Source organism: Saxophila tyrrhenica (genome assembly GCF_035928015.1).
Source record: "Saxophila tyrrhenica strain CCFEE 5935 chromosome Unknown scaffold_8, whole genome shotgun sequence".
NCBI classification, from domain to species: Eukaryota; Fungi; Ascomycota; class Dothideomycetes; order Mycosphaerellales; family Extremaceae; genus Saxophila; species Saxophila tyrrhenica.
In genome coordinates, this window is record NW_027041740.1 from 123122 (window position 1) to 136497 (window position 13376).

The 13376-nt window shown below is 54.9% G+C and overlaps 6 protein-coding genes across 6 annotated transcripts; 3 read left to right on the forward strand and 3 right to left on the reverse strand.

The window, feature by feature from the left end:
- Positions 1 to 361: 361 nt before the first annotated feature.
- On the forward strand, positions 362 to 1624 carry LTR77_005349 (uncharacterized protein; the record flags this gene model as incomplete). The annotated part of the gene is made up of 2 exons (XM_064802595.1): positions 362 to 395; positions 498 to 1624. The coding sequence occupies 2 exons, from the start codon at positions 362 to 364 to the stop codon at positions 1622 to 1624; spliced, it is 1161 nt and encodes a 386-aa protein (XP_064658720.1).
- Positions 1625 to 2420: 796 nt separating this feature from the next.
- Positions 2421 to 4740, forward strand: LTR77_005350 (uncharacterized protein; the record flags this gene model as incomplete). The annotated part of the gene is made up of 10 exons (XM_064802596.1): positions 2421 to 2615; positions 2668 to 2897; positions 2951 to 3094; positions 3162 to 3243; positions 3332 to 3565; positions 3675 to 3768; positions 3837 to 4014; positions 4069 to 4129; positions 4183 to 4512; positions 4582 to 4740. The coding sequence occupies 10 exons, from the start codon at positions 2421 to 2423 to the stop codon at positions 4738 to 4740; spliced, it is 1707 nt and encodes a 568-aa protein (XP_064658721.1).
- A 755-nt stretch (positions 4741 to 5495) lies between these two features.
- LTR77_005351 (uncharacterized protein) lies at positions 5496 to 5932 on the forward strand (the record flags this gene model as incomplete). The annotated part of the gene is made up of 3 exons (XM_064802597.1): positions 5496 to 5574; positions 5621 to 5799; positions 5849 to 5932. 3 exons carry the CDS (start codon positions 5496 to 5498, stop codon positions 5930 to 5932), a joined length of 342 nt encoding a protein of 113 aa, XP_064658722.1.
- A 173-nt stretch (positions 5933 to 6105) lies between these two features.
- On the reverse strand, positions 6106 to 7281 carry LTR77_005352 (uncharacterized protein; the record flags this gene model as incomplete). The annotated part of the gene is made up of 1 exon (XM_064802598.1): positions 6106 to 7281. The coding sequence occupies one exon, from the start codon at positions 7279 to 7281 to the stop codon at positions 6106 to 6108; it is 1176 nt and encodes a 391-aa protein (XP_064658723.1).
- A 537-nt stretch (positions 7282 to 7818) lies between these two features.
- On the reverse strand, positions 7819 to 8397 carry LTR77_005353 (uncharacterized protein; the record flags this gene model as incomplete). The annotated part of the gene is made up of 1 exon (XM_064802599.1): positions 7819 to 8397. The coding sequence occupies one exon, from the start codon at positions 8395 to 8397 to the stop codon at positions 7819 to 7821; it is 579 nt and encodes a 192-aa protein (XP_064658724.1).
- Positions 8398 to 9447: 1050 nt separating this feature from the next.
- On the reverse strand, positions 9448 to 13181 carry LTR77_005354 (uncharacterized protein; the record flags this gene model as incomplete). The annotated part of the gene is made up of 7 exons (XM_064802600.1): positions 9448 to 9740; positions 9872 to 10615; positions 10694 to 10857; positions 10927 to 10968; positions 11023 to 11089; positions 11151 to 12920; positions 12971 to 13181. The coding sequence occupies 7 exons, from the start codon at positions 13179 to 13181 to the stop codon at positions 9448 to 9450; spliced, it is 3291 nt and encodes a 1096-aa protein (XP_064658725.1).
- Between the last annotated feature and the right edge of the window lie 195 nt (positions 13182 to 13376).

Genomic DNA, 13376 nt, shown 5'->3' on the forward strand with positions numbered 1-13376 from the left:
ATCATCAATTTTGGGATACGCCCCTATGGGAGCAACACCTATGGCTGATGGCCAGAGGAACATCGGTCCGGAATGCCCTGGCGGCTGCCCGAAACACCACGAGGCAGACCCTTCGTATGGAGCTGAACGACAGTCGTGGGAGTCCTTATATCCAGATCGTTGGAAATTCTCCGTTTGCTTCTAAATGCTGATGATACCACTTGATAGATGTAGGTGTCAGTGGTCGAGTCGATGCAGGAAGTCAGTCCACGGAGCGCCGATGGCGAGAGCCAATCCAGTCCCATGGCGAACCACGTGAACGTGAGATGACTTGTTCTCGAACTACAAAAGCCTTCAGAATCACGTCTCTAGTACCATTCGTATGCTCCTACAGCCGCCTTTTCTACCCTTCCTTCGTAAGAATGGCAGGTAGCCTACCAAAGAGACGCATTGGTGACCTCAGACAATGACTACCACGACCTCTGTATTGAAACCTGACAGGAGCTATTGATCTACAGACGCGAAAGAGCACATGCCACCATTGCGCTCAATCCATACTGTCGGACACACCTATGAGGCTGATCAAGGCCAATGGCGACATGTTTGGAGATTCTTCCCAATTGGCTGCCGGAGAACCCGGGCCAGAGCCAGATATCTGTTGCAGACAACATCCCTGGACATCAAATCCGAGCACTATGGCCATACTGCTGGTACAACTACATCGTCCCCCATTGTACGACTGGAAGACAAAGCCCGGATCATCGATAGAATCATTCCCAGAGAACGCTTCGGCAGCAGCATCTTCAGCACGCCAGTGCTTCTGCTACTACGCTTGTTCTACGATGCAGCTCCCTTCCGATACATTGATGTATGGCACACTCACCAGGCCAATCGACCGAGGGACATCTCCCAGAGCAGCCTCGCCAGGGTCAAGATCTCTCTGGAGGAAGCGTCTAAGACCAATGGGGGAGTTCCTGAGACGGCCAACGGCGGTTTGAGAGTTTCCACGCAATCATGGGCAACATGTCTGCTGTGCGGTCTCTATCCGATTGGGTCAGAATACAGGCTGCGATCGCTGACCTGGACCAAGTCTCTCTCGGCGCCATTGTCTCACGAGTTTTTGCAATTCGTGCTGGAAGACGCGGATGCTGGGCACGCCATCCGGCTCATCGCGGAGCGAGACACCTACGGCGATTGGGTCTCCATCCGGTCCAGTTCGATATTAGACTCAGCTGGGAGGCGGATCTCGGGGGCACGCAGCAGAGGTGTTGAAACTGACGAGCAGCATGACCTACCGCTCCCCCTGCTGTCACTATCGTGGTGCCATCTGCCAGCAGCAAGTCGTCCGACTGCAGGTAATTTTGCGAGCATCATGGGGCATGTGACAAGACGCTGGCCGAAATACAACCTGAGCCGCCACCATTGCTGGTTCTTCTGCGAGGCCGTTTTCGAGCAGATGATCATGGATTGCGTCTCGTCTGATGATGCAACTGACAGGCAGCCTCGATTGACTACGTGGCCTGGGGCTGCGTATCGGTATTCATACGTTGTCATGGGTCGGAAGGTCCTCAAACGAGCTGCACTCGTCTACCAGGCGCAGAAGTTCTCATCGGAGATGGACCAGGATGGGGTTTTGGTGTGGTGACTCCATTTGCTCCGGCTCCCCAAACATTATTATGTAGCCCCATGGGATGACTCAGATCAGTTGATCGATAATAGGAGGTATGGGTGCTTTCAAAGAGAATGTAGTTGAACAAGCGGTCTAGACCATTGGTGTTTCTACTCGAGAGCATTGTTCACGCCTCGGCATGAGCAGAAACACCTTGTCGTCCACGACCACTTTGGGGCCAGCTTCATGAGTGACTGATGGTGTTCGTTCATCAAATACGTATCGAACTGACCGATTCTCAAGATTAAGGCTTCTAGGGCGTTTTGTGCATTTTGTCGTGTACGCCCTGTCTGGGGCGCTACATCGACGCTGCAAGAGGCATATCTGAACATGTAATTGCGATCCAGGGACGACACGACCATCAGCAGAATCATCTACCGTTTTATCTTCCCAGGCCATGATCGAATCAACAAGCACCACACCGCGAGCATTCAACATTCTCAATGGCGGCGAAGGGCAGGGTTAGGTACCGGAGCACAGCAGCACTCGCGTATGCGTCTTCGGAGCTGCGAGTACTAGGGTGCGCATACGCCACCTCGCAACGCTGCACGACCTCGTCTCTGATTGTGCAAGCTTCATCTGGGCGCGTTATTATTCCGCAGCTCTTGGTAGCATGCAGGCCTTATCTGAAGTGCTGTTGGGTTGGTTCGAGATCCCGGCGTTTTCTTCTGACCATCGCCTGCCTGCGAACGTTCGATTGCTGCTCTCTCGGTATTCCTGACCTTTACTACTCTCCAGCTCAGCTGCATTGAGGGAGGTTGTGCACCACACGATGGCAGCGAGCTCGTCCAGCTTCACGACATCAGTCGTTCCCCAGTCCAAAAACGACTTCGAGATGGCAGAACGGAAACTACCACAAATCTCAATCGGAGAGCTGCGACGAGAAGAGGAGCAAGACGATGGCACTGCTCTCGATAACGATGAGCCATTCGACCCTACTCTGTCGACGGCGAGCGACCGGTATCAGGTACGCGAGGTGTCTGATGTACCATACCGCACTGCTGATCTTGTACTCCTAGATGAATCGCATGGGCAAGCAGCAGGCCTTCGTCCGGCACTTCAAGCCCATGGCTACGTTCTCTTTCAACGCCATGGCAACCTGCGTCTGGGAGTTCGGCATCTTCAGCGTCAGCCAAGGACTGGTAGACGGTGGGCGAGCCGGTTTGTTCTGGTCTACCGTCGTGCATGCCGTTGGCTTCGTCCCAGTAGTCTTGAGCATGGCCGAGATGGCCTCGATCGCGCCTACAGCGTGAGTAGTTCGCTGTGTCTGAAGCATTGTTGTCTGACTGATGATGTGTTCAGAGGAGGCCAGTACCACTGGGTCTCGGAGCTGGCTCATCCGAAGTGGCAGAAGCCACTCAGCTATATCACGGGATGGATCTCTACGATGGCTTGGCAGGCTGGAAACGCTGTCGGTGTCTTCCTCACGGGGACCTTGATCCAGGTGTGAGTATAATGAGCGAAGGAATGGACGGTATTAAGGCTTTGCTGAAACGTCATCCTGTCACGACAGAATCATCCTCGAGAACAACCCGAACTACATGTTCCCAGCCTGGCATGGAAGTCTGCTGGTTATGACTAACATCGTCTTCACGGTGAGTGCAGTTTAGTTTTGGAGAAGAATTCCTGTTCCCAAAAACTAGCTTGATATACTCATCAATTGACCGCCTCTTCTTTCCACAGGTCGCCGGCAATATCCTCCTATCACGCTACATTCCTCGGGTCCAGACACTGTTCTTCGTACTGCATATCCTCGCCTTTCTCTGCGTCATTGTCCCTATCTTGGTCAACGCCCCGAAAGCGAGTGCGGCGGAAGTGTTCACCGAGTTCGACAACACTGGAGGCTGGCCGAATACTGGTGTAGCTGTCCTTGCTGGCCAGCTTTCGGCGATATACATGATGTGTGGAACTGACTCGGTACGTATCTGGTACCCGCTCGATTCAAGGGATCTGCTGGCTGACGTCGTATACAGGCAGTAAGTACATAGAACGCCGTCACGTGGGAGACGCTAATATTGTCTGCAAGGCCCATATCTCCGAAGAAGTGAAGAGTGCAGGTCGCACTGTTCCCAAATCCATGATCAGCGTATACGGTGTGAACATGGTCATTACTCTCACGTGTACGGTCACTCGACTCGAGAAGCTTCGCTGTTCAAGGCCCTTACTGATATCTGCTCCTATACTCCAGGCTGGCTCGTGATCTGCTTCGCCATGCCCAACGTCAATGCAGCCCTCGCCGATCCATCCCTGTACCCGGTGATCTACATAATGAAGCAGAGCATGTCCATTAAATGGGTCACTGTTGAGTTGACGATGATCGTCGCTTTGGTTTTGTTCGCAAATGTGTGCTACCTGACAGCTGTGAGGTGAGTGTTGCATCCATCTTCGATGGGTAACAATCGGTACTGACATACAACCAGCCGTGACCTGTTTGCCTTCGCTCGTGACGGTGGAACTCCCTGCCCGAACTGGGTCGCTCGAGTATGTTGATTGCTCTTACTGCTGGAGAGAACCTATCCTGACGCTGTCAACAGGTCCACCCCAAATACGGTGTCCCTATCAACGCAGGTGGGTCTCATACCTCTATCTTCACTGAAACAGCTCACACTGACGTCGGGGCAGTCTACGTAACCGGCGGCTTCTCCTTCATCCTCAGCCTCATCTACATCGGCTCTCCCACCGCCTTCTACGCCATCACCTCTCTCATGACGGTCGCGCTCCTCCAATGCTACATGTTCTCCATCGGCTCAATACTCTGGCGAAGGATCTACCATCCCTCCACGATCCCGAAGAGCCATTTCAGCTTGGGTAAATGGGGACTGCCGATCAATGCTGTGGCTGTTGTGTGGTGTCTTTGGTCTTTTGTGAGTCGCAATAGCCTCTGCTGTTCATTCAAGGCTACTGTGCCGTCCATACTGACTATTATCGACTAGATCTTCAGCTTCTTCCCGATGTACAAGGACGTCACCACCGGGACATTCAACTGGGCGTCGGTGATCTTTGTTGCTGTGCTGGTGTGCGCTGGGGTGCATTGGTTTGCCTATGGCCATAAGACTTATCAAGGCCCTGTTGTGCTTGTGAGGAAGCTGTAATATCCTTGCGGTGGCATGAGACATTCGAGGTAGATGAATCTTCGAGACACGTCCACAATACATGGAGTATGGGGCGCTCTGAGACATCTCAATCTCTATACCGGATTTCAAGAGGCTTACTAACTTTTCTGCCGCTCTATCGCTACTCTTGTGGAATCAATCAAGGCTATAGCAAGTTCCAGTTGCAAAGTTTCGCCTCGAAGCATCGCCGCTGGTGAGGTCTGGGAAGGGTACGCAGTTCCAACCTCGACATGTACTTCCGCTACAATCAAGCAAGCGCTACACCATACCGCGCGCTGAACTGGCCCATACCCCCAAGAACTAGGTCGATGGAACTTGGAACGACCTTTGAAACGGAGACCACTTGGGACTTTTCACGACTTCACCTCACTCGCGCCTTCGTCATGGCCTGGCTCGGCCTAAGCCCTTATGGGCAGTCTGAAGTGAAATCAAGCCATATTCGTCTTCCTTTCTGATCTTTCCTCTCTTCCTTACCCACTCACGACCACAGACGTATGTATCGCCCTTCCCTTCATCCTTCAGTGTCATCTGGTTCGCTGCAGCAAGAGCTTCATGCCTCCACACTCATCAGTGGGCTTCATGGAGCACGAGTACCTCACTGGCTTCAGTCACCACAGCACGTCACGGCCCTAACATGCAGAGAGGAAAGGGTGCAGTAGCTGAGCTTGATAGGCTGACTCACCTCGAGATAACCAGATACCGCTTCCTTTCAACCATACACCGACCAAATAACCATGATCGACCCCAACACGCAGGCCGTAGCGCCAGACTATGGAACGCCCAAGCGCATCCCCGACATCGACGCCAAAAAGCGTGAGCGGGCGGAGTTCAACTCTGCTTGATGAGACTGACATCCAAGAACCCGAAAACAAGTCGCACGCAACGTCTGAGTGCCACGCCCGCGCCAACGAACTCCATATGCGCGCCAATCGCCCGCTACCCCTCCCGTATCCGCAGCCAGGAGGCAACAACAAATGTCCGACCAAGGTTCAGAAGGCTCGTGCCAAGGATCGCAAGGCTGATAAGACAGGCGAGATGGTGTGCGCCATCGTTATACTCACCGGAGCGAAGCTAACGTCTTGATCAGATGCGGGCGTACGCGAACTTTCTCAGGACCGGCAAAGTCACGCCGCCTTTCGGAAAGAAGCTCGCGTTGCTGGCTGGGAGATGAAATGTCTTGAGATGTTTGCAGCGTGATTGCTACATGCCCATGTACGAGAGGCGCCCTTGACCGGAATGTGATTTGAGAGAAGAAGTTTGCTGTTTAATAGCTATATACCCCAACATACTCAAATAAGAGCGCCAACCAACGCCACGCTGAACCGCGACAAACACTTTACTGCCTCAGAACTCCTTACTCTCCCCAATATCCACGACCCCAAACACTCCCTCCTCCGGCAGTCCCTTCCACTTCAACGCCTGCCTCAACACCCTCGGCGGCTCCAACACCTCCTCCGACGTCAGCACCCAAGTACCCCAATGCATCCCCAACGCACGCTCGCACTTCGTATCGCTGAAGATGTTCACGCTGTCGTACGGGTTGGCATGCATAGGACTCATGATCCAACGCGGGTCGTACGCGCCGATGGGGATTAAGCCCAGATCGAAGGGGCCGCGTAGCTCGCCTATATCTGCGAAGGAGGGGCAGTGCGGGAGGTTGGAGTATTTCTCGCCGTAGTCGAATTCGGAGGGAGGAAGTTCAGGGACGGTGCGGTAGCCTGTATCGCCGCCGAACCAGAGTTTCTTGCCACCACTCGAGACGGACCAGCTAGCCCAGAGGGTGCGTGAGCGATCGAATGGTGTACGGCCGCTGGTGTGTTGGCAGGGGAGGCAGCCGATGGTTGCTGTGATGTCGCCGTCTGGTGTCGAGGGGGCGTCGGCGGTTTTGGGGACGCCTTTGGAGGAGAGGGAGATGGTCTTTTCGTCCCACCAGTCCATTTCCGTGCAGTTGGAGATGTTGAGTTTGTCGAACCAGACTTTGTTGCCGAGCGGGACGAAGAAGTGCACGTTGGGGAACTTCTGCTTCAGTTTGACGATTGTTGGGTGGGAGAGGTGGTCGTAGTGGGAGTGGGAGATGACTACGGCATCGACCATGGGTATATCGTCGATCTGGCAAGGCATTTCCGTGAATCTTGCAGGGCCGAGGAAGCTGAAGGGACTGCAGCGGTGGGTGAAGACGGGGTCGAAAAGGACTCGTAGACCGCCAGGGAACTCGACCAGATAGCATGCATGACCCAGCCATGTCGCCCGTAGCTTCTCGGTCGCTCGTGTAGGCAGGAACTTGGGCTTATGTACTGGCACAGTCGGCGGCTCGACACTAGGGTCCTTCCATTTCCCTGTCAACCGCATCCATATGATCTTGCTCACGATCTGTGGAGCAGACTGCTCTGCCCACGAGGGCCATGGGTTCATGAAACCTTTTCCATTTTGCCGATGATGCCGCTTGTCTTTGGCTTCGGAGGGGGTTTTGGAGACGCTTGTGGGATCGGAGACGACGGCGTTCAGGACGGTGCTGGTCATGCTGGACGTCAGACGGGATGTTGTGTGTAGTCGTCTGAGCAATCGTTGGTGCTGTATGTACCGGCTTCTGATTGTTCGTGAGTAGACTTTGATCAACGAAGAAGCGCACAAGCTCATGGCAAGCAACGAACGACTGGGGTGAGGAAGATATAGCTTGACGAAGAGGAGAGGTACTTGTACGGGCGTATGAGCTGAGGTGAGGTCTGTCTATGAGCGCGTCTCGCTTTCGCCGGCCTTTGCGGCGCGAACTTGCTTCCGCGCCCGTCGGGTCAACTTTGCGGACTTTAAATGCACTTCTTCTATTCCTTCATGACTGTGATCATTGATCCCATTTCAGCTTGAAGATGCGATTCCACAAGTAGGTAGCAGATGTGTGTCGAGTGGCATCTCCTCCATATCGACTGGTCGAAGTACTTTCATCAGCCAAGGCCATGGCACATCACATTCCCTACTCTCACACTCTTAGAAAGACACTTCCCTTGATCTCAGAAAGAAGTTTCATTATGCATTAAACACTCTATGCTATGCCAACACCCCTTACAACTCCGCGAAGGCCCAGCTCAGGCCAGCAAGGACCACCGCCAGCGCACCCGCGCTCATACCAACCTCCGCAGCCCCGCCAGTCTCCGTCGGCATCGTCGTGGACGTGGTGCTGTACGTCATGGTCTTATGATACGTGGTCGAGCTCGTGGTCGAAGTATCAGTCGTCAGCGGCGATCCGGCGACCATCGACGTCGTGATGGCAGACACAGCCGTAGCACTCCCACTCTCACTCGTCGCAGTGGGCTTCAGCGTCGCTGTGGGGGCCGCCGATGTGGCGATGGAAGTGGTACCGCAGTACGTCGACGCCAGCGCTTGTATCGCAGCTTCATCAGCAGGATCGCAAGCGTCCTTGATCGCGGAGGCGACAGCAGGGAAGATGGTGTCCTTGTGTGAGCAGATGCATTTGATTTCCGAGAAGCCGCACCCTGATGCTTCGATGGCGGAGAAGAGGGCGGGCGAGGCGCATGATGGGAGGCCTTTGAGGTCTTGTGCTTTCGCGATGGTCTTCATGCCTGGCACTACGGTCATTGCTACGGCCACGAGGGCTATCGTGGGCTTGAGGAGGGACGGCATTCTCTCTGTTGTAGGGGATGCTGGTAAGTGGATGCTCGAGGGTGATGGATTGTGTTTATGTCAAGGGTAGAAGTGTCTGGATGTGACGGAGGAGACGGTCTTTGCGACCTCAAGGTAGGTCTCAGGCTTTTTCACAGCTTCACTTATGGTCGCTTCCGTTCATTCCTCACTTCTGGCCGAGTTTGAAAGTTCCGAGTTAGGAGCAAATCTACCACAACACTGGCACGTCACCCATAACGAGCCAGCAACAAGGGCCTCACGCTAGATCCGACATACGAAGGACGGATGCGGAAACAATGGCACAGCGTGGCAGAACCACCAGCCATCGCAACCGAACCTCTGGAATGTGGCTAGCCACCCGGCTGGCATGTGCCCGAAGAATGGCTTTGTCCTGCCGCATGCAGCCACATCCACCCACCCGGGATGACGCGCTGTACGACACTTCTACCCTCAAACAAAGCGCCTCCCATCGCCAATGGCGTCCATGACATCCTCCCGATGCCCAGTCCTTCGGGCCGCGAGACGGCATATCGTCAAGATCTTGTGCAGACGAGACGATCAATGACCGCGCCGGGCTTCCAGCTTGAGCGCGAAAGAATCTTCTACCGCTTATGCGCCGCCACCATTTCCTTGCCTTTCACATGTGCGTGCATCCACATCAAAAAAGCCCAGAGTATTGGAGCTTACTGACCATGTCGTCGTTGACCAGGCTTGACGCCCCACCGACTCCATCTCCCTCCTCATCGGCGCCGAAGCGAACAAACGCCGCACCCCTCCCACCTCCCGCGCCAGCACACACGAGGAGATGCAGGAGCAGCGACGTCTTTCCCGCGCCTCCACCCACTCCCACGACACTTCTCAGACAATCGCGGGGCAACCCACCCCATCAGAGAGCATCGAGTCTTCGAGCCCCGACTTTCTGAACCGCAGCACCTCCTACGCCCGCCTCATGCACGCCCACATCGCCGCCCAGCTCTCCGCGCCCAACGCCGGGACATTGCCCTGCTACGCCAAGACCATGCACGCGCATACGCTGCATCAGCTAAGCACTCATCGACGGACATCCAGGTCCGAGGCCTCCAGCCCCTCACTAGCGAGGAGACACGCTTCCATCAGTGGGAGACTGCCGGTGAAGGTAGCGGGTGAGATGATTGAGAAATTGGCGCTGGATGATGACGTTGCGGCTGTTCCGGGGGTGCCGAGTAATACGCCTGATGCTAGCGAGGCTGAGGTGGTGAGGAGGGAGACGGTGCTGGGGATTGATTTTGGGAAGTTGAAGAGGCGGAGTTTGACGACGCCGTGTGCGGCGCGGGATTTTGCCGTGGCGGAGGCGAGGGATTTTGCTGCGCGGAAGTGTGTGGGGTTGAGTAGTGGATGGGAGGGCAAATGCGAGCTGTGATTTGTCTGCTAGCTCATCACGATAGCTGCATATTAAACCCCTTATCCAAAGGCACGTGCACCTCCCTCGTCTTACCATTTCCTCTTCCCACACCACCATGAACAGCAGAAGCTTCCCCATACCTCTCACCAACACCCTCTTCGTCTCCTCCAAGCAACACAACGGTTTCAATCCACACCCCAGTCTCATACCCAAACGTCCCTCCCATGCTAAACACCCCATCCTTCGAATACTCAAACCGCACATCCAACACCCCATCCTGTTCCAAGCTCTCCCCATCATCCACATACAGTGATCCCGCCGCCGTGCCATCAAGCCCCGGCGCAACGAGGAGAGTGAAATTCTGCTTCCTCAGCTCCGCGGTCGTGTTCGCGCTATTCATCCTCATAGGTACGATGGACCCGCCGCGGACATGCGTAGGTATCTCGGTGTAAGAAATATTGCTCAACATAACCATCTCCCCATGCCCGCGCACCGTCTCATGCGTATGCAGATCGTAAAACACGTCATCGGGAAGGTACACCTCCACGCTCGTCGCGTTCTCCTCCAGCACCGGAGACACGAGAATACTCTCGCCATAGAAGAACTGCGTGCCGATATCGAACGTATTCGCATCTTCAGGGTAGATGAAGAACAACGGGTTTAAGGTGGGTGTGCCGGTGGTGTGCTGGCGGTACATGGCCGTGTAGAGGTAGTCGAGGAGGCGGTAGCGGGTGTTGATGGCCGAGCGGGCGGCGGCGGCGACGAGGGGCCAGCGGTAGAATTCCTGGACTAGAGCGCCTTGGACGTCGTGGTTGCGGTAGAAGGGGTTGAAGGCTCCTGCATTGTCACCAATCGATCAGTGTCAGCGTTGCATTGTTGGGGATAGAGGTGAGGTTGGGGTGGGGATAAACGTACCAAGCATAGCCCACCGCGAACACAGATGCACCGTCGTATTCCCATTGAAGCCGCACACGTCTGACCCGACCATGGGCATCTGGAAGAGCGCGGCGAACTCGACCATCTGCCGGATCGAGGTGCGGTAGTCGTCCCATGTGCTGATGTTGTCGCCGAACCAGTGTCTGTCTCAAGTTAGTCTTTCGTACTTGATGGGTTACTAGAAGAGAGTGAGATGAGGGGAGAAAACATACCCAACATGTTTCCCTGCGCCAGCGAATGTGGAGCGGGTGATACTATATCCCCTGTCAGCTGATACTCTCACATTTGTGAGGAGATAGCAAGCATACATCAACGGCCTCTTCCCCGGCTGCCGATCCAACAACGCATTCCGCGTCGCCGTCGACATCATCGTCCCTGTCACGTAATCAGCATCACCCGCCCCTAACTCCCTGTCAGGTAAGGTTCGACGACTCACCGTAAAGATTATGCACATCAAACTCCACCAAACCATTCGCATGCACAATATCCGTCGGCACAGTCTGCACGCTCAAGTTCCCCCAGGGCCAGTAATTACTAATATTATACTCCGGGTACAACAGCTCCCTGCCGGGCAGTCCCATCATCGCGCCTGGCTGGCCTAACTCGCTCTGCTGTCGCTTGTTCAACTCGCTGCTGTGATGTGCAGGAATGTTGATCGCACGAGCGCTGACGGAGCGGTTCGAGCTGGACATGGTGTCGTGGACTTCGTAGGGGGCGTACATGGTGTTACATCCACCGGTATTGACGGTGCGGTTCTGGTGCTCGAGGGTGTAGGAGCCATCGGTGCCGTAGTGGTACAGAGCGTATTGGTAGTTGATCATTGAGTTTGGCGGCAACTGCACGGTCAGATTCCAGTTCGGCGGATCCGTATCGTAAGGCCACATTTGCGGCGCATCGTGGGGCTCGCCTTGGCCGATGGAGAAGGCGTCGCCGAGGAGGAGAAACTGGTCGGTCGTGGAGTTGACGTCGGCCTCGACATTGAAAGTGGTGAAGGCGACGCAGCCTGGCTGGAAGTTTTCTGGGAAGCCTGGAATGGGGTATGGTGAGTACATCCGCGCGGGAGGCGGGCGAGGAGGGTCGTTGTTGTGGATCGAGAAGAGTGCTGGGTTGGGGACGCAAGTCTCATCACAAAAATTACTGGGCTCGTTCATGTCGATCCAGATGCCGTCGACGTTGACGCCAGATTCTGCATTGAAGAAGCGATTGAACTCCTCGTTCCAGTATTGCTGAGTATTGGGCGCAAACCAGTCCGGGAAGACGGATGGGCCCGCCCACACAACACCGGTATAGGTGCCATTGTCAGTCTGCATGAACGCATCAAGGTTCTCGCCGTGTCGGAAAGGTTCGTAGGGGTACTTGGCCATTGCTGGATCCACCATCATGATGTACTTCTGTTGGCGAGCGTGCAGTGTGTCGACCATCTGCTGCATCGTGTCGAGAGGGAAGCGAAGCGGGTCCAGAGACAGACTACGCCTGTAGTCCATGTAGTCGATATCTGTCCACATGACTTCTAGTGGAATATCAGCAGCGCTGTAGTTGGCAACCACCCCAGCGACCTCCCACACATCCACCATACCGTAGCGGCACTGGTGGTAGCCAAAGCCCCACCACGGCATGAGGGCAGGATATCCGATCAGCTCTGCATACTGTGTGGTAGCTTCCTTTGGCGTGTCGCCGTTCATGAAGTAAAAGTCGAGCACGCCGCCGAGCGAATTGTACTCCACGTACTGTCCTATCTCAGGATCGTTGACGATATTGACCTTGGCGCCATTGCTGTTCATGAGAAAAGTGGCAGATGTGCCGTTGGCGCCACGGTGGTCGTAGATGACGTTGTGAGATCCATACAAGTTCTCTGACTTGGGGAGGAAAGGCTCTCCCGCGTTCCAGAGGGTGTGGGAGTAGTTTTTCGTTGGGAGACGGAATTTGTCGGCGCTTTCACCCAGGCCGTAGAGATTGGGGTCTTCCGGTAGACCGGTGCGTAGACGAAGGTACTCCGACTCGAAGATGAGCGCTGATCCGGAAGTGTCGAACAGAACCTCGCCAGTCGATGTACGGGTGACCGTGAACGAGAACGGATCTGCGGTCATGTTGAAGGTCATGTCGGTACCGCTGTCGACGAAATTACTTGGTGGCCGTGGCACCACATCCTCAGGTATTTGGTACACTCGTTCTGCCGCATCGTAGATCTTTACGTGTAGCCGTTGTGCTGTTGCTCGTCAATCTTTCTGTCTGGTGATCATCAACAATAATACGTACCCGTCTGATACTCAACCAGCAGGCGTAGATCTCGCAAGTCATGGCCATACACATTGCACGCCTCCCCAGCCAGATTGAGATCTGCGGTAATCTTCCCTACACCACGCTGTACGTTTGAAGCCGTATACCCAGGGCACTCACTCAACTGCGAAGCGCATAGCGGCAACAACGACGACAGAAGGAAAATCGGTCTCACACTGCTGAGCCTCATGGTTGCTTGAAGAGGAACAAAAGACGGACAAGCTCACACATTGCAAACCTTGATCAATCGAAGATGCTTAAGTACTTTTGAATGAACCCCGGCCGTCTCCACGAAAGACTCTCGACGATGTAACGAGCGAGGGGGAGGCACGCGGGGTTGGAGTGATCATCATTGCCTTGTCGAGCAGCGGCGTGCAGTGCGAGA